Here is a 23560-nt window from a genome sequence, read left to right on the forward strand (position 1 = left end):
TTGAGTCGGTCAACGATATTGTGATTTGAAAATTTAAATGTATTGTCTATCTTTATAGGTTTAGTTATATATTTTATACAACTTTTAAATTTTAAAGCTAATGTATCATTAAACAACTCAAATAAAAAGAAATAAAATGTTGGATAGTATAATCAAAATTTTAAAATATTGGATAGTAAATTTAAAATAGTCTACGGCCCAAGTAATTTCTATATATTTATCTTTTTTTTTTTTCTTGTTCCATCATATTCCATGTATTGGGTAATTTTAACTGCTAATCCTTGAACTTAATATCCAGTTCACGGTACAAGTTCAACTAGGCCGGTAAACTTTTCAGAAGCTCCTCCTCTAATAAAGATCCCTCAAATTTATCGAGCTCTCTAAAAAAAAAAAACACACACACACACACACACACAAACACACTACTCTTGCATCTAATATTACATCCGTACAACGATGCACCAAAAGTTTATCAACCCTATGTCTATCTCATCCTCTTGATCTAGTGGTGTAATATCAATGTAAGAAAAAACTGTACTTTATTAAAGGATGAATGAGCATCGAGACACAAAATTGTATACGAAATGTAAAAATGCATGGAGCGCAAGCATGAATATTTGCTTTCGATCTCAAACAGTAAACCTGGATAAGAATTTAAAATAAAAGAGATTTTTCAAAAAATTTTAAAAGTTGGAGTGGCAATATGAAGCATGGCCTATAAATGTGAGAGACTACTCATGAAATTGAGCCATAGATTTTTATACATAAGAGAAAGTAAACATGAGAAAATTGCCAGATACATCAAATAAGACTCCCCATTTGAGAATCTGCAGAATTTGGATACAACCCAATACAAAACCAGAGGCTGTAAAACCCAAATCTCCCACCCAAACGACCAGAAGATCCAATCCAAACCAACTACATGCAATAAAATACAATACAAGACAATTCCTAGAACAAAAATCACACACTTAATTCCTTTTTCCAATCCCCATTACCCTCGACTAAGATCTGAAGCACACCATTCTTTCGACGTTCACACAGAAACCCTCCATCTTGTTGTTATCTACACTCCCTTGCATTACCAGCAATTAGCAAATTAAAAGAAAAAAAGGAAAAGAAGAACAAACAGTAGCATTCCAACCACAGTTTCCTTACTCAAAATGTTATGCTTCAAACTTGAAAACGGAGGAGGAGGAGATGGTGTTTAGTAATAAGTTTACCTTGCCAAGCCGAGCGCCGCCGCGGCCCCTCCGTCGTGCCGCGGCTCTCGTAGGTAACCGAGAAGCACCTCCGCCTACACAATGACACAAACATCACAATTCACAAACAAATAAGTGCTATATATATATACACTAAGATCAAGTTTTATAACTTGGTATCCCCCACACTCTGATGCTCGCTCACTATGCGTGTGAGTAGTGAAGGTTTCTAAAGTATTTTTTTTTTAAGATCAAATTTAATTTGAGTAATATAGTTTCAATCCGGGGTCAGTTCAATCTTCATAGTAAGCCTAAGCCTAAGCCTAAGCCTAAGTAGAGGCGTTAATTAAGGCTATTTCGAAATCACTTTTTTTTTTTTTACTAAGGACATGTTTGGCTAACCTATCTTAAATTATAAAATTAAAATAAAATTTATTGATTTCGATAATTACCATTTAATTTATAGAAGTCGAATTTCGATTTTCATTCCACTCTGGAATGGAATGGAAACGGTCAAATCCACTATGCGGAACGACGTAAAAGTTAAAACTACTAGGTTCGTACGTACGCACATACCTTGTGCTTGGCGCGGGCGGAGCCGGACTGGGAGAGGGCGACGAGCGGCGGGATGGCGCCCTCGCGGACGAGCAGGGCGCGGTTGCGGGGGGAGTCGGCGCAGAGCTGCAGCAGCGCGACGACGGCGAACTCCTTGCCGCGGGGGGGGCCGTCCTCGATGGCCTCGACGAGCGCGGGGATGCCGCCGGCGTCGACGATGGCGTCCCGGCCGTCGGCGATCGCGGCGAGGCTGCCGAGCACGACCATGGCCTTCTCCGCCGTGCCGCCCTGCTGCTCGGCCACCATCGCGACCAGCGGGGCGACGGCGCCGGCGCTGACCGCCCGCTCCTTGTTGCGGCGCGCGGCGCACAGCTTGTAGAGCGCGGCGAGCGCGTCCTTCTTGCCCCGGGTGGTCCCGCGCACGAGCAGCGAGACCAGCGGGGGGATGGCCCCGCAGGCGCCGATGGTGCCGCGGTGCTCCTCCACGGTCGACAGGCTCAGCAGCGCGCACGCCGCGTTCTGCTTCGCCGCCGCCGTGCCCGTCCGCAGCACGTACACCAGCGGCTTGATCGCGCCCGCCGCCGCGATCGCCGCCTTGTTCGCCTCCGCCAGCGACAGGTTCAGCAGCGCCGTCGCCGCCCCCTCCTGCGCCGCCGGGTCCGTGCTCCGCAGCAGCTCCACCAGCGCCGGGATCGCCCCCGACGCCCCGATCAGCTCCCGGAGCTCCGACCGGTGCTTCGCCAGCAGCCGCAGCCGCGCCGCCGCCTCCCGCCGCGCCTCCGCCGGCTCCGACGCCCGCAGCCTCTCCACGCACGCCCGCACCACCGGCTCCAGCCTCTCCACCGGGTACCAGTCCAGCGCCTCCGACCGCGGCGGCTCCTCCAACTCCGGCCGCCGCAGCAGCAGCGCGCTCGCCGCCGCAAACTCTCCGTCCGATCTGGGGGCCGCCCCCGCCAGCCGCTCCAGCTCGCCGGAGATGTCGGAGCTGAAGCTCGAGTAGTCGCTGAACTCTCCGGACAGCTCGAGGAGGTCCCTCGCGGCTTTGCCCGCGGCGGAGGAGGGGCCGGCGGCGGCGAGCTCGCGGAGGCGGACGTCGACGAAGGAGTCGGTGAGCTCCTCGGACACGGCGCCCGAGGGTTCCGGGGGGTCGAGGGCCCGGACCGGCGCGTTCTTGAAGAGGTTGGACCGGACGGTTCGCATGGACCGGCCGAGCAGGCGCTGGATCCGGACCGAGGAGGCGCAGGGGCTCTGGGACTGGGAGGCCGAGATCTGAGTGTCCGTGAGCGAAACCATCGTAACTAATTAATTACGAACAAACAAGTCTTTAATTAGAACGCAATGTTGCAATGTTGTTACGAGAGGAGGAGGAGGAGGAGACGTTGGGGATCATGGGGAGCTAGGGATCGAGAAATTAAAGTTAATGGCGATCGATCGAGTTGGGATTTGGGAAAGAGAAATGGTGGTTGGGAGGAGTATGTTTCCGGAGGGAAGAAGAGTGCGGAAGGTTCGCCGAGGGGAAATGACGAGAACGGGTTTGAATTGAGGTTGACGACAAGAGACGCGGGGTCCCACTCCCCTCGTGGTGCTGTTTGGAGTTGGCTTTGGCTGTGGGCTATCTCTACCCTTTCTTCTTTTCTCTTTTTTCCTTTTTTTTTTTTTTTTTTTTGTGTGTGTGTTTCTTTTTTTTTTAAAAAAAATTGTTATTATTATTGTTATTACAGTTGGAGCGCGGGAGGAGTTTTTACTCTGTGTTCTTTTCCTCCTCCTCCTTTTGTCCTCGGCTGGAGGTTGGATTCGCTTTTTGAGGGAAGAGGAATCTTTTGCTGGGAGAAAAGAAAAAAAGTGTAAACTTCAGGTACCACTCAAATATTTTTATATTTTTTTATTTTAATATTTTGTAATTTAAAGTGTATTAAATCAGTGTTCTGTAATTTTATTTTTATCTTTTTGTCAGCTTCTCTGTTAATATTTTGTTAAATTATATACAAAAAAACTTCAGATGTTCCACCTAAATTTATCGAATATTCACTTTAGTACCCTTTAGTTTTAACTTTATTACTGATTTAACGAAAAAAATTTATAAAATTGATAATAAAAAAGATAAAAATAAAATCTGAGGGCACTAAATTAATTTATTATTATCAAGTCATACAAAAGAGGTAATAATATAATTTTATGCCACTTAAATTTTAACAAACAAACAGCAAAATTTGAAAAACTTCATTCACACAGCTGTAAATTCAAAAAATGAAAGAAAAGTCATTTTCATCTGACTGCACCCAAAGTTTATTTCAACCTAAAATCTAGTTTCGACAAAACAAACATGTTACTGAGGTTGTAATCTTACAACAATCTTAATCCAATGCTTATTTCTTCTTCACTTGATTTATCATTTTTTTATTTACTAAAAACCAACCTATGCTTAATTATTAAATCTTTAATCTTTTTAAATAGGAAATTGCTATGTCCGTATACTTGCTGATTAAAGTATTATATGAAGAGGAGATAAAATGAATAAAAATAAAAAATTCAATTGAATTCTAACTCATAAATAACCTATTTTTAAAGTTTAAAGCAATATATCATATCCTTTCAGATGTGTTTAATTGGTTTGATGTAAAAATTGGTGAAAAAAAAATTTTCGGTAAAAAAATAGTTTGTTCGACATAAAAAAGATATTTTCGTGAAAAATATTTTTACATATTTTAAAAAAATTTTCCTTTCCACGTGATAGCTGAGGAAAACGAAATGGCAGAGCAAAAATCACGGCACATGGCTGCATTTTTTAGGCGGTCCACGGGGCCACTTCAGCCTCATAGACCACGTAAGAGGTGGTCCACAGTGGACCTTCCTCTCCTTTTATATATATAATATATATATATATATATATATATATATAAATATATATAATATATATATATATATATATATATTTATATTTGTATTTATTATATATATAGTATTTATTTTTATATACAAACATTACTATATAATATTTTACTTATAAGTTTATAATTATTTATTAATATCCCTAAATATATAACTCAGATATATTATGTAATATATTTTTTATAATTTTAAATATATTTAATCTATAAAAATAAAGAACTAGACTAATATACTATTAATAGTACTAAGTCATTGGTGCTACCAAGTTTTTGGCCATTTGATTAAGAAATGTGCGGTTAGGATGATGTGGGCCCCTAGGGTTGAGTGAGTGGGTGGTTGTCACGCCCCAGATTATTCGTTTTTCTGGGCACGCCAACAAATCCGCCGTATACAAAGAAATTTTTTCTATATACGAAGCGACAGCTGTACCTGTAATCAAACAATATTACAACCAGCAGTATAGAGCTGCTAGAAGAAATGATATATACAAAAAAAGAAGTTCACTATACATACAAGTATCCTGATATACAAAACACTCGCTCCGGCGAGATACAACAAAAGTATATATATGAACTTAAAAAACTACAGCTACCTATAGCTGGTATACTCTAGCTCAGCAGCAACTGGGAAGGGATCTAACTCGCGACTCCCTTTCCACGGTCCGAATCAGCAACAGCAGCAGCCGAAGAAGAAGGCTCTACAAAAGATTTCAACAACTAGGCGTGAGAACTACTGCAAAAAGAAGTAGTCCTCAGTGGGTATCGCTACCGACCTCAACGGCTCACCCACTAAGTCTACAGATGTAAACAAGTATAGTAAGAAAGCTGGAATAAATCTACAGCTATATGCACATATACTATCTCGGTTTAACACCAACAATCTGTAGGAAATAGTAAAGTCTGACCCAATCTCACTAGGGACTGTGAACACACTCGTCCCGCCTGTCGAAGCTACACAATCTGACACGAAACCAGGTCGTCAGTGAAGAGCAAGTCCAACCAGGACTAAACGACACCAACGCAAAAGCACAAAGCCCGACTCCGGAGTGGCACTCATGGGCGCTATCCAACCGAGTATGCAAGCGTATCTCTGTTGAGCTCAATCAAACTTTCACAGGCTATAGTCAAGTAAACAGGGTCTAACAACTGAACTCACGTGCCCTCGATACAATCTGATACAAAAACAGTAAGCTGGGTCCACCGTCAGCCTCAACGGCACCCGACAGTCTAGAACAGCCTAAACATTGCTGTAAAAATAAGCTCGGCATCTCAGCACGAGCGTAAAATTATTTTACACTATTCTGGGTATCCACCACCCACAAACTGCGGCGATACAATCAAACTACGGCTCCCAGAGCTAAATCTGGTAGTTTGTTCAAATGGCGATGTAGAAACGTCCGTTTTCTCCTAAATCAAATCAAAGTCCAACATGCATATTTTAGCTAATTTTCTATGTTCGAATTCAAGTTCATAGGTATGAAATTCCAAGAAACGAGCTAAATAATATACTAAACAAAGCTAAAAATACATGTTGTCGACACATATAGCATTAGGAGGAAACCCGTAGAATTCGATAAGCATCACTTTAACCCACCTTGAAAGGGCGTCCAATAACGACAAGAAGTCGACAGAAGCGGAACCACACGCTCGCCCGGCCTCCCTACGGCGCTACCACAATAAACGTACGCTCGAACGGCACCGCGACGCAACGTCGATGTCGCTCCGACTCCACCCGAGAGCTCCACCACGTACGGCACAAGCTAGAGAGAGAGGAGAAGAAGAACCAGCAAGAAGCCCTCCTTTCTGCTCCCCTACACATATATAAGGAGAGTTGGTGAGGGTGAAGATAACGAGGCAGCCAAAACACAATTCAGCCCCTCACCTACCCTGGTGTATCGATACCACATTAATGTTGTACCGGTACCACGCAGCAGGATGGCCAACCCGAGAGCAGTCTATGCAGAAAAATGCACTGGGTACCGGTACGCCCCTGTGTGGTACCGGTACCAATTGCTAAAAATTTGCAATTTGCAGATTGCAATGCTAACTCTCTGCTCTCGCGTCGCGCTGAGTCCAGTTTGCGTCTATTTCGCGCCAACAGGATTCGGACTTGTCCCGACACTCTCCAAAACTGTCGACAAGCCTCAAATGCTGAATTCCAGGGTTACTACAGTTGGTTGAATAATATGATCTAACGGGTGAAAATGATCAAAAGGGTAGATCTAACGGTAGAAACTTAGTAGCACCAAGTGCTTCGTACTATTAATAGCATGGTAGCCAGACTCAAAAACAAATTATAATAATAATATATAATATAGTAATTATTATATATTAATAACATATACAATAAAAAATTTATTGAATAGTTTTTTATCTTTTTTTTTTCCTTTCAATCAAACAACCATAATAAAAAATTATTTTTTATCTATTTTTTTTCTTTCAATCAAACAACCTTAATAAAAAATTATTTTCTTTTCTTATAAACCAAATATTAGTAAAATTTTGTTTAATCAAAATTTCTTTTTCCAAATTTTTTTTTCATAATTTTACATGGAACCTAACGCATCTGTATATACTAGTATTTATTCCTTTCTATGTAGGCTCTTGTGAAGTTGCTTAGATATTTTTTTTTATTACAAAAATATTCTTTTTGAGGAAAATTCGGAGATTTTAATTACCCAAAAATAAGTACGAAACTTGATACATACCCATACACAGGGTGCAGGGAATAATCTCTTTAGGCTGAAAAAATTTTATATTATGTTACTGATGTGATGCCTCCAACACATATGAAAATATTTTAAATTCATCAATTTTATCATAATTTAAAAAAATATTTTATTATATTTTTTTAGTTGATCGGAAATAAATGATGTGATGTAAGTATTATATAATAAATTTTTTCAATAACATTAGATAGGGGACGCCCTTGTACTATTAATTGATATTTGGTGTTAAATATAAAATTATATATAAATATTATTTTTTAATAGTTTAAATTTTTAAAATATAATAAATATTTTACAGAATATCATAATAAAAAATTTTGAATTTAAATTATATTAGATTTTTAATATTATTAATTTTTTTATTTAATTTAAAGAGTCTTACAGGATCAGAGGTAATTAAAAAATATAAAAATATATAAACAACCGATGTGATGGGTTGGTGGAGCAACGGATGTGATTGGCCGGTAGGTATACATCGTGCGGATTTGGTGGACGTGGCGCGCGAGATGTTCGTGTTCGGGGGACTGACGTCCTCCCTCACCGGCGTCGAGAGTTTGTGCAGCGACAGCTGACAGCTCAGTCACTTTTTGCAGCCGATAGTGAAAGGTCTCAATTATTTAATTAGAAATAAAAGGGGTAATTTTATACGTCTTTTTATAAAATTTTTTAATTATAAATTAATGATCCATTTGTATAAAAAAATTTACTAATTTTAAATTTTTATAAAACTAGACCATTCTTTTGAATTTTAAAGATTTGAATTGAATTTTTAATAAACTGATCAAAATATTCTTATTCTCTTTTTTCTTTTTTTCTTTTTTTTCTTTTTCAACCAAGAGGATGACGAAGGCGGTTTGCCTCGTCTCTATCCGGCGCACCCTCGCCCTCGCATCCCCCTTCCTCGCCTCCGACCACGCCTAGGCCAGGTCGCGACCTTTTTTTCTTCTGTTTTTTTTCCGACCTCCCTCCATTGCATTTTCGGATCATTACGACAGTAAAGAGGATAATATCACGCCCTCTTACTCTATTTTTTTCCTCTCATTTCTTTTTTTATTCTCTTCCACCCCCTCCACCACCTCCCTCTCATCTAGTTTTGTTGGGATATTTTTATTTTTAAAATAAATAGTAATTCTGTATAATTTAATGTGTTGGAGAAATAAATTTTTTCCTCTTGCCATAATTAGTTAGTTTGCTGTTCATATTTGAAAATTGGGTCAACAAAAAATATTAGTGGATCAAGACTTATTGGTTCAATTAATGGATTAACGAAAATTCACTAATTGAACCAACAACGTCAAAATAATATCATAAATATTTAATTTTATTATATAAAAATCTATATTATTATTTTATTATCATACTTAGTTATAAAAGTTAATAGCTTTATTATATAAGAATATGCATTTATTTTCATATAATATTTAGTTATAAAATAATAATTTTTAGACCAAATAAGTAGATATAAGTTTTTATGTTTCACTTTTTACAAGACTAATTTGTACTGAAAGAAAATAAATTTAGCTAAATTAATTTTAAGTCGTTGGATTTTAATATAACTTTAATAAAAAAAAAACTTTCAGACATTATACTTAAATCCGGACCGGTTCATCAGTTCGATAGTTGAACTATCAGTCCAAATAGTTTAAACGATTTTTTTGACTCATCCGGTTCAAAGGGTTGAATCAAACCATTTTATTAATTGGGCCACGCTTGAACTGGTTGAATTGGCGGGTTCCACCCGATTTTTGAATCATAGTAGATAGCTTTTGAAAATAAAAAAATAATTAGTGTTTCTAGTTATTTTTTAATACTGTTCATTCATTTTTATTCAACGGCTTAGATTTAATTTTTTTTTAAATTGTAACCTACAATAAAAGGTCATTTTGAGAGTGATACCGATTATCAAGTACCCCAAAAAAGGGTATGTTGGTCTTTTAATATATGAATAATTTAGTAATTTTATCTCCATTATATTATCAAATCTCTATTCACTCTTTGTTTCTTCATCCATAGTAGAGATGTAAAGGGGTAGGATTAAAGGCGGATTTTCAAAAATTTGAACCCAAACCCGACTATCAAATCTGAAATAACCTTTTAATTATAAAAATACCCTCATATTAAATAACATTTTAGTTTGCTATATAATGAAATGATATTTTTAACCTTTATTAATGAACTATTAAGATCTTTTTTATTTTTTTATAAAATGAACTTTCGAATTATTTCTCAAAAATAATATTATAAATTTTTTTATTTTCTGTTATCAAATAAGCACGGAAGGATTATAAACAATTTACATCTACAAGTACCCATGAGACCTTATTAATTATATGGGAAAACTTCAAACACCCCCACTGAGGTTTCACACTTTCTTACTTTAGTACGCTATGGTTTAAAGTGTATCAAGTTAGTACCCTGTGGCCTGTGGTTTCACACTTTCTCACTTTAGTATCCTGTAGTTTAAAGTGTATCAAGTTAGTACCATGTGGTTTCACACTTTCTCATTTTAGTATTCTGTGGTTTAATATTTCGTTAAATTATATACAAAAAACTTTAGATATCCTAACTAGGTTTATCAAATATTCATTTTAGTACTCTTTAGTTTTAACTTTGTCATTGATTTAACGAAAAAATTACTCTAAAATGGATAATAAAAAGAAAAAATTAAAAACATATGGTACTAACTTGATACAAAAATGAAACAACAGAGTATTAAATTGATACACTTTAAATCACATGGTACAAAAGTGAGAAATTGCGAAACCACAGGATACTAACTTGATACACTTTAAACCACAGGGTACTAAAATAAAAAAATGCAAAACTACAAGAAGGGTATTTGAAGTGTTCCCTAATTATATCTTTTAGAAATCTTAAAGGACTCTGAACTCTTCAGCATCTACGTTTACAGCCTCAAGATTCGTTGAGATGCTTCTGGAAGATCATAAAACTTTGGACAGTTATCTCCTTTAAAGTTTAGATTATTATAAAAGAAAAATTAGGAAAAAAAAAATTCTAAGTTCCTGACATTCAGCTCTAATTAAAAGAAAAGAAGTCATGGGTGCATTAGAGGAAAAAGCAAGCAGTACGTGTTGGCCAGAGCTGACCGAGCTGGGTTTTGGAGAAAGAGCGGCGTCGTGTGCGTTTGGTACCGGGGTTATCCCGGAACAACACGGGATATCCCGAGTTGTAACCAGATGGTAGAAGAACATGTCAAAACAAATTATTTTGGATTGTTCTTAAATAACCTGTTAAAAGTTGTTTCTAGGAGAATTGAGAATAATTTTATTCTTCTTTTTATTTTATTAGATAAATAGATATATAAATAAATATATTAATATAAATATTATTTTTTATGATAATATGTTTATACTTAAATTTTATTATATAATATAAATTAATTAAATTTGATATATTATTTATTTTATTAATTTTTATTATTTATATATTAATATTTAATTATTTTATTTTATATTAAGTATTATATATATATATATAATTATTTTTTCATGCATTATATATTTTTTTAATTTGTATTGAAATTTATACTATTATTAATTAAAATTATAAGGATATCGTTACATATATTATGAATAAATTATATAAAATAAATTATTATTATATATAGTAAAATAAATATACTATTTTAAATTAAATTGTTATATAAAATATTATATTATAAATTACTATAAAAATAATTTTATATAAAATATACTAATGTAAATTAATTATTTTATTTTTAAAATATATTTAGGCATTGTTCTACACTTTTTATCCAACGCTACTAAGGATATCCTCTAGAATATTTTCGAATATATCCAAACATAAATTTACAATTATTCTATCTTGTGCCGGAATATTCCCTATTCTCAGGAACAACAAAAATTGTTCTCCAAAATATAGTTCTCTAACCAAACGCAGCCTAGTGAACTGGTAGGAACAGTCGTCATCTATATAAAATTATTATTTTATCTTTTCAAATAAAATTTTCTATAGTCATAAATTTTTTTATTTGCTTTTAAGTTAAGAACAAAAAAAAATTTTAATTTTTTACTTTTTTTCTAATATATTCTTCTATCGTCACCCATTTTTCTTATCTAATCTTAAGTTAGGAGCAAAATAGATATATTTTACTATTTTTTAACTATGGTAGAAATTTAACTTAGATTTAACTTGAGATGACTTTATGGAAACTAACAACATGAGTATTTTTGAACAGAGAAAAGGAGTATATTTGAAATTAAAAAAAAAAAAGAAGATATTTTAGAAGTTTAAGAAATATATAGATAATTATCCCAAATCTAATTAAAGTGCTACGAAATTTTTTAAAAAAACATACATTTTGCAAGTATAATATTTTAATCTGCTACAACAAAAAACCAAAAGAATTTAGTTCAACAGATATATATATATATAAAAACCATAAACAAAATGAAGAAAGAGAGCACAAAATAAAAGCATGCAGAAATAAATTTATATAGTTCAAAATACAATATATGTCAGCATGCGGCCGTATGAAGACGAAGCGAAAATTTTGTTACGAACTGTAATAAGTAGTAGTAGTAGTAGTAGTTAAAAGCTGAGCCTCCTCTTCACCGCCCCCTCGTTATCCCCCTCCCCTCCCCCGCCTTCCCTCCGGCAGAAGACGACCCACGCGTTGACCTCCAGCGCGACGCAGCTCCCGACGAGCGAGGCCAGCGCGAGGCAGTAGGCCAGCTTCCAGTACGTCCCGCCGAGCCCCATCACCTCCATCCCCTGGAACACGTTCACCACCCCGACCACCGCGCACCCGTACCCCACGAAGTGGTGGTACGACTTCCAGTACTTCCTGAACCGGTGCGTCGTCTTCGGCCGGAACAGCAGCGCCGCCGACTGCAGCCCCCCCGCCACCACCGCCGCCACGCCCAGCCCCCGGTGCAGCGAGTACGTCACCCCGGGCGACGCCCTCCCCATCACCACGCCGATCGCGAAGCCGGCGGCGCCCAGCAGGTAGGCGCTCGCCTGCACCGCCGCGTGCGCGTAGAACCACGTCGGCCCCACCGAGCTGCACTGCCGCAGGTAGCGCGCCACTGCGACGCCGGCCGGCAGGAGGAGCCCCCACGACAGGGAATTCAGGACCGCGTGCGCGGCCCGGAGCGTGGCGGACGCGGCGGGCGGCACCTCGGTGGCGGTGGAGACGACGTCGATGGTGGCGCGGGACGCGAGGTCGGAGGCGGCGGTGGGGTGGATGGTCGGGGAGTAGCCCTGCACGTAGAGGCCGCGGTTCCAGACGTGGTGGACTCGGGTGCGGTTGGGGGACAGCTTGACGGTGGCGAAGATCTGGACGCCGGCGCCGTCGCGGACTCCGTCGGGTGCGGCGGCGGCGGAGGAGGAGAGGAGGAGGTGGGTGTCGAGGGGGCGGGAGACGAGGGGGGCGGATTGGAGCTTGACGGAGGGGTCGAGGACGAAGGGGAGGAGGAGGAGGGAGCCGGAGGAGGGGTCGGATAAGGCGGCGAGGGCGCGGGTGCCGGTCATGGACGGGGAGTCGGGGTTGATGCCCCACGCCACCCAGCCGGAGGGGGAGATGAAGCTTCCGGAGAAGGCGACGTCGAGGGTGGCATTGCCGGGGTGGTACGTCCACGCCAACGACGCGCCCTGCGTCGGGAGGGCGATGCACTTCTCGTAGGTTCTGAGGGAAGCCGCAGTGGTGCAGCGAGCGGCATTTGCGGCATCGGCAGCGACGGTTACGATTGGTTGTAGAGGGACAGCAAGGAGAGAAGGGAGGATGAGGAGGAGGAAGAAGAATGGTTGCATGGCTGGTAGTAGTCGTAGTAGTAGAGTACTCGAAAGATGGATTATGGAATTTGAGATGGATGGAGAAGATCGAGTGGATTTGTTGTGTGGTATGAAGTAAGTGTGAGTTGGTGTTAGTGGGGAGGGAGGGGGGGGAGGTGAGTGCGGAATCAGTATTATGGGAATGGATGGAGAGGGAGTAATTGTTGTGGTGCTTAGCTTTGAAGGTAAGGGACACGAGTAAATGGCTTCTATGAGTAGTAGAGGTGGGGGCTCTCTTGTATTTATATATGCTGCGCCTTTTCCAACTGTTCTGTACCTCTTACTTATTAAGCAATGTTCCTTTTGCACCAAAAATAGGCCACATATATGTACTAATTTTATTAGTTTATAATTTAAATTTTTTAAAATAAATGAGTGTAAAATTTACATTCTTACTTTTGAGTGTACCAAAACAACTATTCCATCTAACGCTTACTTTTTCTCAACTAAGTTGTATCTTTATTATTTTACTAAAAATTAAAAAAAATTAGTACACTGGGATTGTAGAGATTGGAGTCTCTTTTTGGTTGTAGACTTGTCATTTCTCTTTTTTTTAGGGCATGTTTTGATTGGCCCTTTTTTTGTTTTTTTTTAATCGTAGAATCAAAATCAAAATAAACCACTGTTTCAATTACCTCTTTTATAATCTGGCTAAAATATCAATATGAGAATTAAATCCAGCTAGGGGGAATCCAAACTTTGTTTTGAAAATTCTCTAATTATATTTCATACTTTAGATTTGAAATTAAGTTTAAAAATATAACTTCAATTTAAATTAAAATGTAAGTTTAAATTTAGAATTTACTTTTAAAAAAAATTTTGATTTTGATTTCAACTTGAATTGAAATTTGAATTCAACCATGCCCTCTGACTTTTGAGTTATGAATTTAAGTCTAAATTCAAAGTTCCATTTTGTTTTTTATATTCAAATTGCGAACACAAATTTAAATTCAAATTTTTATTCAAATTATAAACACAGAGTGTGGATTTAAATTAAAATTGAAATTTTAATTTTTAGATAATAATGCAAAAATTATTTTTTTACTAAATTTACTTTCCATTTTGAACTTTAATCTCAATCTTAATTTTTTTATTTGAATCTTTATTTAGTTGTAGTGTTCCTGGTATTTAGCGGCCTGGGTGATGTCAGCATTTGAGGTTTGTCGACACATCTGGAGACTGTTGGGACAAGTCGGGGTCGTTTGGCGCGAAATAGACGCAAAACAGACTCAGCGCAAGGCGAGAGCAGAGTTCTAGTGTTGAGTACCGGTACCAGTGTGAGGAGTACTGGTACCCCAGTGGATTACAGGGTTGGATGCTCTCGGGTTTAATTGAATATATCCGATGTTTAGTACCGGTACCTGATGTCGAGTACCAGTATCGAGCTCGGGTATCGGTACTGCATCGGGCTGGTACCGGTACCCAGTGTGCGAGGTTGCGGGCTGAAGGCCTAAGTACCGGTATTCAAGTGGAATACCGGTACTCCAGCTGGATTTTTGAGTAGGTAAAGGGTAGCTTGGTCCTTTGCTTTGTCGGTAACTTCAACCTTATCCTCAGCCTTTATATAGCTATAGAGAGCTCAGAGAGGAGGATGTTGGTTCTACTCCCTCTCTCTCTCTAGTTGTGGGACGTAGCTCGTGGTGGAGGTCGCGACTCGGGCTCGGGTGGTTTTCGACGTCCATCCGAAGGGCCGTTCGAGCGTGTGTGCGTCGCGGTTGCACCATTGGAGGCCGAGCGAGCGCGTAGTTTCCTTCTTTCGACTTCTCGCCGTTGTTGGACGAGCTACTCAAGGTGGGTTAATATTTACCGAAATCATCGAATTACCTCCTAAGCCTTTGCATCGTCAACATGTTATGTCTGTTTTGTTTCTGTTTGCTAGCACTCAAATTCATGAAATTTGTATGTTAGAGTATAAAATCTGAATTTGGAGTTGAGCTAGTGTTTGTATACATGTTGGACTTGGAATTGACTTAGGAGAAAACACTCTAATCCTTCACTGTCATTTTTTTCTAAAAGTTACCAGCTTTAACTTTAGAAACTATGGTTCTTTTGTATCGCCACTGTTTGTATGCGGTGAATGCCCAGATTAGTATAGGATGAGTTTACGCTCGTGTTGGGATACCGAGCCTGTGTTACGGTAGTGTGTAGACTGCTTCATATTGTTGGGTGCCGTCGTGGTTGACGGTGGACCAGATTTTCTGTATATTGCATCAGATTGTGCCAAGGGCAGGTAGACTTTGGTTGTTAGACCAGTTAGACCTTTTGCTTTGACTACAGCCTGTGAGAGCCTGATTGAGCTCGGTAGAGACACACTCGCACACTCGTATGGGCCGCGCCCACGAGTGCCGCTCCGGAGTCTGGCTACATAGCGTTGCGTTAATGTCGTAGCAGTCCGTTTAGGACTTTGCTCTCCACCGGCAGCCCTCGGGGTGGTGTACGGTGTAGCTTAGACATGCGGGATGGGTATTTCACCGTCCCCAGTGAGATTGGGTCAGTGAGATGCATATTATATCTACAGATAGCTTGCATTAGTTAGCGGTAGTAGAGTGGCATGTAGCTGTAGAGTTCCTTTCAGCTTTCTTTACTATCTGTTGTGCATATTTCTGTAGACTTAGTGGATAAGCCGTTGAGGTCGGTGGCGGCACCCACTGAGGACTACTCTCTTTTGTAGCAGTTCTCATACCCAGTTGTTGACCCCTTTTTGTAGAGCCTTCGTCTGTGGCTGCTGCTGTTGCTGATTCCGACTGAGGTAAGAGAGTCACGAGTTAGAGCCATCCCTTTCCTGGTTGCCAGTTAGAGAAGCACCTTCCACATGTAGTTTTGGGGTGTTTTGTACATCTGGTTGTTGTCGGGGTACTCGCTGGAGCGAGTTGTGTAGTGGACTTTTTGTATGTACAGGAACCCCTCGAGGTTTTTATATATATATGCTATTTTTTTTCAGTTTAGCAACTCTTACCTTATGGTTGTATCTTGTTTTTGTTTACAGTTACAGCTATCGCTTTGTATATAGGAAAGATTCCTATATATACGACGGGTTTGTTGGCGTGCCCGGGGAAACATGATAATCCGGGGCGTGACATTAGTATTGTATTTTAATTTTATGTTTAAATTTGATTTTGAATTTGAGTATGATTTTGATGTTGAATTTAAACCTAAATATTATGTTCAAAATATGAATTTAAAGTCATATTAAATTTATATTAAAATTAAATTTAAACCTTAATTCAAATTGTAATATTAAGTTTGACTTTGAATTTAATTGTAAATTAGTTTATTATTTTGAATTGTCAACTCAATTTTCAATTTTGAATTTTTTTTTCAAAAATTATATTTTTAAATTGTGGCTTATCATGTTAAAAGTTTGACGTAAATATTTACTATTTAAGTTTCAATTTGTAAATTTACTTTTTCTATTTGAGTTTTGAACTCAATTTTAACTTAATTTTATATTTTGAATTTTTTATTTAATATTATTTTGGATAATCAAAATTTTCTCAGTCTCCACTAAATAAGTGAAGATAGAAATCGGTTATTCCTATTACGATCATTATTCCAAATCAAACATATACGAGGATATCACTATTTTGTTTGCAATTTCAGTCTATTTTTATTTACGTTCTGAATTTGATTTCACTATATTATTTTTTTTGAATTTTTAGTTTAGGAAACTAGAGTAATATGATGAGTGCATAGCAGTTGGTTTTTAGATGAAAAATATGTAAGATTTACACTTATTTTTTAGTGTACAAACAACACTGCTGTAAACATGTAGAAAGATTCTAAATGGTTTGGTATTTTTGTAAAATAGACGTCTTTATTTCTAATTTGGCACTTAAATTTCTAAACTTAATCAAATAATTTAATAAGTCAAAGTCCTCAATCAAAATTACTAACTATACAGCCATTTTAGTCCGTTTTGTACATGCTTTTATATAACTTTACAACACAAATACCGACCGTTCTTAGAGCAAGTGGCAAAGGGCTTGATGGTTGGTACCCAAGACCCAAGTTCGAATCCTAGTTGATTCACATTTTCAGCTAAGTTTATTTCTAAATGAAATAAATGAAGCGGGTAGCGTGCTACCTATCTCTCATCAAAAAAAAAAAAAAAAAAAAACTTTACAACACAAATCTGTTAAAGAAGTCTATTAATTTTTAACATTCTAGGTATGATAATTAAGCAAACAGGAAGTGTAAGCTGAACCTATCTTCAATTTTATTGTTATTTTCATGCGTTTAAATAGAGAAAATAAATTTTATTGTGTTTTAAATTAAAAGATTTATGCAATATAGTCAACTAAAACAAAAGTGTATTTAGTAATTTTGATTAAGAACAAAAGATAAATTTTAAAGAGTCTAATTAACTAACAAAATTAAAAGTTTCGATGCCTCTTTCCGAAAATGCTAAAAGCTCAGAGAATCTTTGTACATTTTTTTCGAACAAATAATGTAAATTTTACAACAACCATAAATAATGTAATTTTTACAACCTTATAATCCATTGACCCTAATTTATTCCTTCTTTTGAGCCTATTACCAGTTTTCTTGGACTATAGGTAGGGATGTAGGGTTTTGGTACAAATAATAGACCTACAAGCCATTTCAGTAGAAGAGGCCATTTCGAAGTAGGCCCCTCAGCATTACAACATTCTGATTGACACCTTTGTAATTTTTAATTTTTTGTAATTGAGTAATTTTAGATAGTCGAGTTAAATATCACATAAAATTTAATGGCTCTACTTACTATTGGCATTTAACTAATTTTCAACATAATCGACTAAAACTACATACGTAGTTTCCGAATGATCAACAGTTGAGAGGGAATGTCCAAAGTGAAGGTGCAGCGACCAGTTGAAAATGATCTGTAATTGAGGGGTCTCTATACATTTTTATCCTAGGTTTTGTAATTTTGTTTAAGTTCAATTACAATTAATTAAAGGAGCTTTTCGAAAATTAAACTTCAAAAGTGAAAATTTCAAATTCGAACATCTGATTATAGTACGTAATATTAGGGAAAAGATATCCAAAAGACATTAAATGTACTCTTTTCTTAATATAGTTCATTATTGAACAGAACCTTCCCTGCAAAGTCCAAACAACTCTTAATATGATTTTTAACATGTCATGTGGGAGGCTTTGTATTGGAAGTATGTTTGTTGTGTGCTTGGCTTTGAAGGCAAGGGTGGGTCTACTAAGCTTTGATTACATGCACTGTTTTGGGATTGTAAATGGAGAACATGTTATCCTTATGAAAAAGTGGACATAAAAGCAATGAAAAAAAAGAAAGAGAGCATGTTTTCAGGGACAGCAATTTGTGAGTGTCACTGGAGATTAGTGTGTGGGTAGCTTTTCAGTATTTTAACAAAATCAGATCACAAGAAAGGGTGCTAATTAAATAAAGTTCCATTAAGGTACTAGGGTTTGCTTAAACAATTAATGAGGAATGCATTCACTTCCACTGATTATTATATGCTAATGAAGGGTTTTTAAACTCCATGGCTTTAATTTCCGTCATAAACTACACTAGCTAGGAAGGTGTGTAATAAAAAGTTAGACTAGAGTGTTACCAATAGCATCAATATCTAGATGTGGGCATTTGAATTAATTATCTATTTCATCTTCTATACTTATCTATTAATTCTCAATGATTTGTACACGTAGCATCACCACCTTCATTCTTGAAAGTGGATCCCATTTGACCACCTTTATTCCTAGGAGTGGGTCCCACTTATCAGGTTCTTTTTTGCGTTGAGTCAATTTTTTCTTTTTCTTCATTTTTAGATTCAGTTAAGTAATATTTCTCACTTTTGAATCAGATTTTTTATTTACCTGAAACTGAATCAGATTTTCTATTCATTTGAACTGTCTTTACATGCCAAGTTCTATTTTAGGTTCAGTTCGATTTCTTTTTTCTTCATTCTTGGGTTTGGTTCAGTAATATTTTTTTATATTTAAACCGAATTTTCTATTCACTTGAAACAGATAGATTTTCTATTCTTTTGAACCATCTTCACCTATTAGGTTCTCTTTTCACTTCGGTCTGATTTTTTTTCCCCTTCATTTTTGGATTCGATCCAGTAATATTACCTTACCTTTGAACCGAATTTTCTATTTGCATCTCTCTGCATTCTCACCTTCCTTGAAACGAACCGACTCTTTATATTTTGCTATTGTATTTTTGTAGTTCCATCTCATCCCTCTCAACCCCTCATCTCTTCTCATCTCTATTTGGAAACATACATCCCCTCACCTCTTTCCATATCTTTTCAAAACGTACACCCCCTTATCTTTCCGTATCTCGCGATCATTGCACACCCCTCCAACTACCCACATCTGTTTCCAAAATCCTAATTACCCTCTCTCTATCTTAAACTCTGTTTTTTCTTCTTCTTGTCATCCCCTCTCTCTTTATTAATGGAGGAATTGATGCTCATGTCATTTTTGATGGAAACTGATTTTCCAACAAAGATGAAATACTCTAATCAATGAATAATTTGAGATTTCAACAATATGAAAATCAGGTTATTTATGAAGAACTATTTTTGTGTATTTTCTCTAAAATTTATCTGAACTAATTATTAACTACTCTTTCATTATTTTTAATTTTTTTCACATGTTATAATTATCTTGCTTCCAGGACCATAGTACTTTACTAATGGATAAAAGATTTGTTATATTTGGTTTAGATTTGTAGTTATCTAAATTGGAGTTAAATTCTAATCTAATTGGGATTGGATATAATTTAGATTTAATTTGGCATATATGAATTATAATTAGGAGTGTAATTCTAATTGAATTAGAATTAGACTCTAGTTAGGAGACATGTATTATATATACATGCTACGGCCAAGTTAATGACGCCGCGACCAAATTTGAGAAGCCATGCAAATTAATTAAGAGCATATTGGTAGATGCATGTACGGATGGAGAAGCCGGATCTCTAATTAATTAAGTGCCTAATTAAGTCCTCTCTTGAATCCAAGAAAATCGATTCTTGGGGCTGGTGGTCACGAACACAGCGGCAGCACATATCGGTGTACTCTGTTCTTTTCTTTTCGTTTCCTGCATTAAGTTATTTTCTGAATTTATTTTTCGCCGTTCCGATTTTAACAAGATTGGATGGTATTCTTTGTATACAAACAATTGCTTACTTTTGTCCTCCATATATGAGCAAATGTTTCATGTTAACTAATTAACGAATTGTTTTGCTTAAATATTTTTGTAGTTAAACTACGTAAACAAAGCAAGCCAAACAGATGATATGAAATCACAAAAGAGGCATGTGCTTTTTTATATAACAATGAACATGGAAGAGAGAATACCACGTACTAAAAGTTCGACTTGTATTTTAAGATTTGCAGTTATCGTAGAAGTATTCATACTTTTTAATATTCTTTTCATATTATGTTTGAATTATAAACTATTATACAATTGTTCCTGTTTTGTCTGTGCATGTTTTTTTCTTTTTTTTTTTTTGTCTTCTTTGATTCAGGCATTGGACGATGATTGCATGTAGCATGCTTTAGTTTTCTTTTTCTTAATTCTATGCTCTTCTTATATTCTTTTTCTTCTAAAATTTTTATATTTTTTTTATCTATGTTTTGATTTTGATTATTTAGAATTATTTTTATATTTACTCTTTAGGTAAGATAGAATTTTGACTATAACAATATTTATCCGTTACATCGTGTGGGCTACTATACTAGTTGAACATGATTTTACATTCAAAGAAACTAAATTTTATATGTTTTATTTATTATGCACGTATCTAATAATTAAGAAGTCTCAAAATGAGAATATTTTGATAGTTTGCAAGATGTTTTTTTGTTTAATGGTGTATAAAACTCAAATGGGTTAGATTTTGACTGTAATTTTTTTTAAAAAAAATATCTAGATCAAAATCTAAAATATCAATCTTGAATTATATATCTTAATCTTTAATTTTAGAATTTTATTTGATTTTGACTTTTCTATTTTGTTGTCGTTTGATGAAGCAGAAACTTTATTCTAAAATTAGTGAAACTAGGTTAGCAAAGAGTTCACATGTCCAAAATATATATAATCGATTTGGATGCTCTATTAGGGGGCAAGCATCTTCGGTTCGGTTCGGTTTTTAGCAGTTTTTTTAAAAACTAAACCAAACCAAATTAGAAGCATAAAACCGAACTGCACCGAACCAAAATAATTCGGTTGGTTCTATTTGGTTTAATTTGATTTCAATAAAATATTTTTGTTTGATATAAATCATTTTAAATTATTAAAAATAAAATATAACCATGGCTAATTTTATATTAAATTTATTAATCTAAAGGTAATAATAATCAATATCTCTAATTATTTAATTATTATTCAAGATCAATAAAAATTACTTTAAATGTGAGGCTAATTTATCTTAAAATGCCAAAAATTTTGATTAATTCGGTTTTTATGGCTTTTAATTTTTAAAATTGAACTAAACTGAATTATATGTTAAACTGAACTGAACAAACAAATTTTGGTTGGTCCGGTTCGGTAATTCAGTTTGAACCCAATAAAGCTCACCTCCAGATGCCTTAACATGAAAAAGTTCGCAGTAAGCTGATCTTTTAGGCCCTGTTTGGGAGCCTTAATATAATAGAATACTTGTTCAAACCAGAACTTTGGATTAATATTGTATGTTTTTTCATAAATTTTTTTTGACAACTTTTATAGAATTATACAATACAATGAAATAATAGGGGCGGCAACTAGCTGAGCTTGAGCGAGCTTATTTCATCTCAAACTTGGGTTAAAATTTTTTTTGAGCTTAAGTTTAAAATTAATTCAAGCCTAGCCTAAATTCGAGTCGAAAAGCGTGAGATGAGTCTCGATAGAGTTAAGATGATACAACAGACAAACCGTGGCTTCCTGACTGATGATTCTTGTGGGTGCAGCATGCCTCCCCACAAAGTCAATTAAAAGCAAAACAAGTCTGTGAGTGTGTTTGAGACTGATTTAAAATAATCATATATATAAAAATATAATAGGACTAAATCTTTAAATATGATAATAGCATTTTTGGCGATGGCCGAGCGAAAAAGGACTAAAGTAGTTATATAATGGATGATATCCCTAAGAAGTGGGGTATTACAGTTATAATTTTTGTCCGGCTAAAATGCATCCTTTGGTACTTTCCCTTCCTTTTCTTTAAATTTGTTAAAAATAATTTATTATATCTCCCTAAAATAAAAAAATATAATACCTAACTCATCATTGTTACTATTCCGCTATTATTTTTTAGGGTTAATTGCATACACGTCCTTGCAAATATAGTGAATTACAGATATATCCCTGCAAAGTTCAATTTTTATAAGTTGTCCCTACAAAAATCCTAATGTATTCAGATATGTCCATGCCGTTAGTTTTCGTTAGAGAAATTTTGTTAACCACAATTAAAATACTTAACCATGATTAATTAATGAGGTGAATTTACAATTTTACCCCTTTCTTCTTCCTCTCCTTTTTTCTCTTTCCTCTTCTTCGTCGTCGGCGAACCCGACCCCGACCTCGCCGACCTCGACCTCGCCGCGACGGCGAACCCTTTTCCTCTTCCTCTTCCCCCTTATTCTTCCTCTCCCTCTTCCTCTTCCCTCTTCTTTGTTGCCAGCGAACCTGACCTCGACCTCGCTGCGGCGGCGAACCCTCTCCCTCTTCCCTCTTCCTCTCCATCTTCCTCTTCCTCTTCCCTCTTCTTCGTCGCCGGCAAACCCGACCCCGACCTCGCCGACCTCGACCTCGCCGCGGCGGCAAATCCTCTCCCTCTTCCTCTTCCCTTTCTCCCTTCTTCTTTCTCTCCCTCTTCCTCTTCCCTCTTCTTCGTCATCGACGAATCCGACCTTGACCTCACTGAAGCGCCACCAATGCCGCCGACGCCGACCTCCCCCTTACCCCCTTGCCTGCGCACCCTTCCTTCGCTTTCTTCTCCTCCGACTTCGTTGAGGCTGCACCTTGACTTTTCTTTTTTTTTTTCTTTTTTTTTTTTTTTTTTTTTTTCATTTCGATCCTCATATGGAACCTCCACGACGGATTGTTGCATCATCTTCCTCCGCCTTCACCAACACATGCACCGACGCCGTTGCTGGAGAAGGAGGACTTGGAGTGAGTGCGGGCAAGAAGCAAAAAATAAAAAATAAAAAGAATGAAAAATAAAATATAAAAAAATAGTTTTTCTATAAGAAAAATGAAGAACCAAAGAGAAAAGAAAAAGACGATGAATTTGCACTATTTCAGAAAATGTTGCAATATTTCATAAAAACATTACACTGTTTCAGAATAAATTTACACTCTTTGAGAGAAAAAATATATTTTTTAAATACACACTTTTTGAATGAAAATTGCATTATGTGGACAAAAA

At 36.8% G+C, this 23560-nt stretch overlaps 2 protein-coding genes across 2 annotated transcripts; both read right to left on the reverse strand.

Moving 5' to 3' along the window:
- LOC109720873 (U-box domain-containing protein 4) lies at positions 733 to 3296 on the reverse strand. Its single transcript, XM_020248211.1, has 3 exons — positions 1779 to 3296; positions 1224 to 1297; positions 733 to 1066 (listed from the first exon to the last, which is right to left on the reverse strand). Exons 1-3 carry the CDS (start codon positions 3048 to 3050, stop codon positions 1063 to 1065), a joined length of 1350 nt encoding a protein of 449 aa, XP_020103800.1. The 5' UTR covers positions 3051 to 3296; the 3' UTR covers positions 733 to 1062.
- On the reverse strand, positions 11947 to 13278 carry LOC109721539 (cytochrome b561 and DOMON domain-containing protein At2g04850). The gene has a single exon (XM_020249192.1). The coding sequence runs from the start codon at positions 13165 to 13167 to the stop codon at positions 11947 to 11949; it is 1221 nt and encodes a 406-aa protein (XP_020104781.1). The 5' UTR covers positions 13168 to 13278.

The sequence above is a fragment of the Ananas comosus genome, linkage group 15 (genome assembly GCF_001540865.1).
Source record: "Ananas comosus cultivar F153 linkage group 15, ASM154086v1, whole genome shotgun sequence".
In the NCBI taxonomy this organism is placed as follows: Eukaryota; Viridiplantae; Streptophyta; class Magnoliopsida; order Poales; family Bromeliaceae; genus Ananas; species Ananas comosus.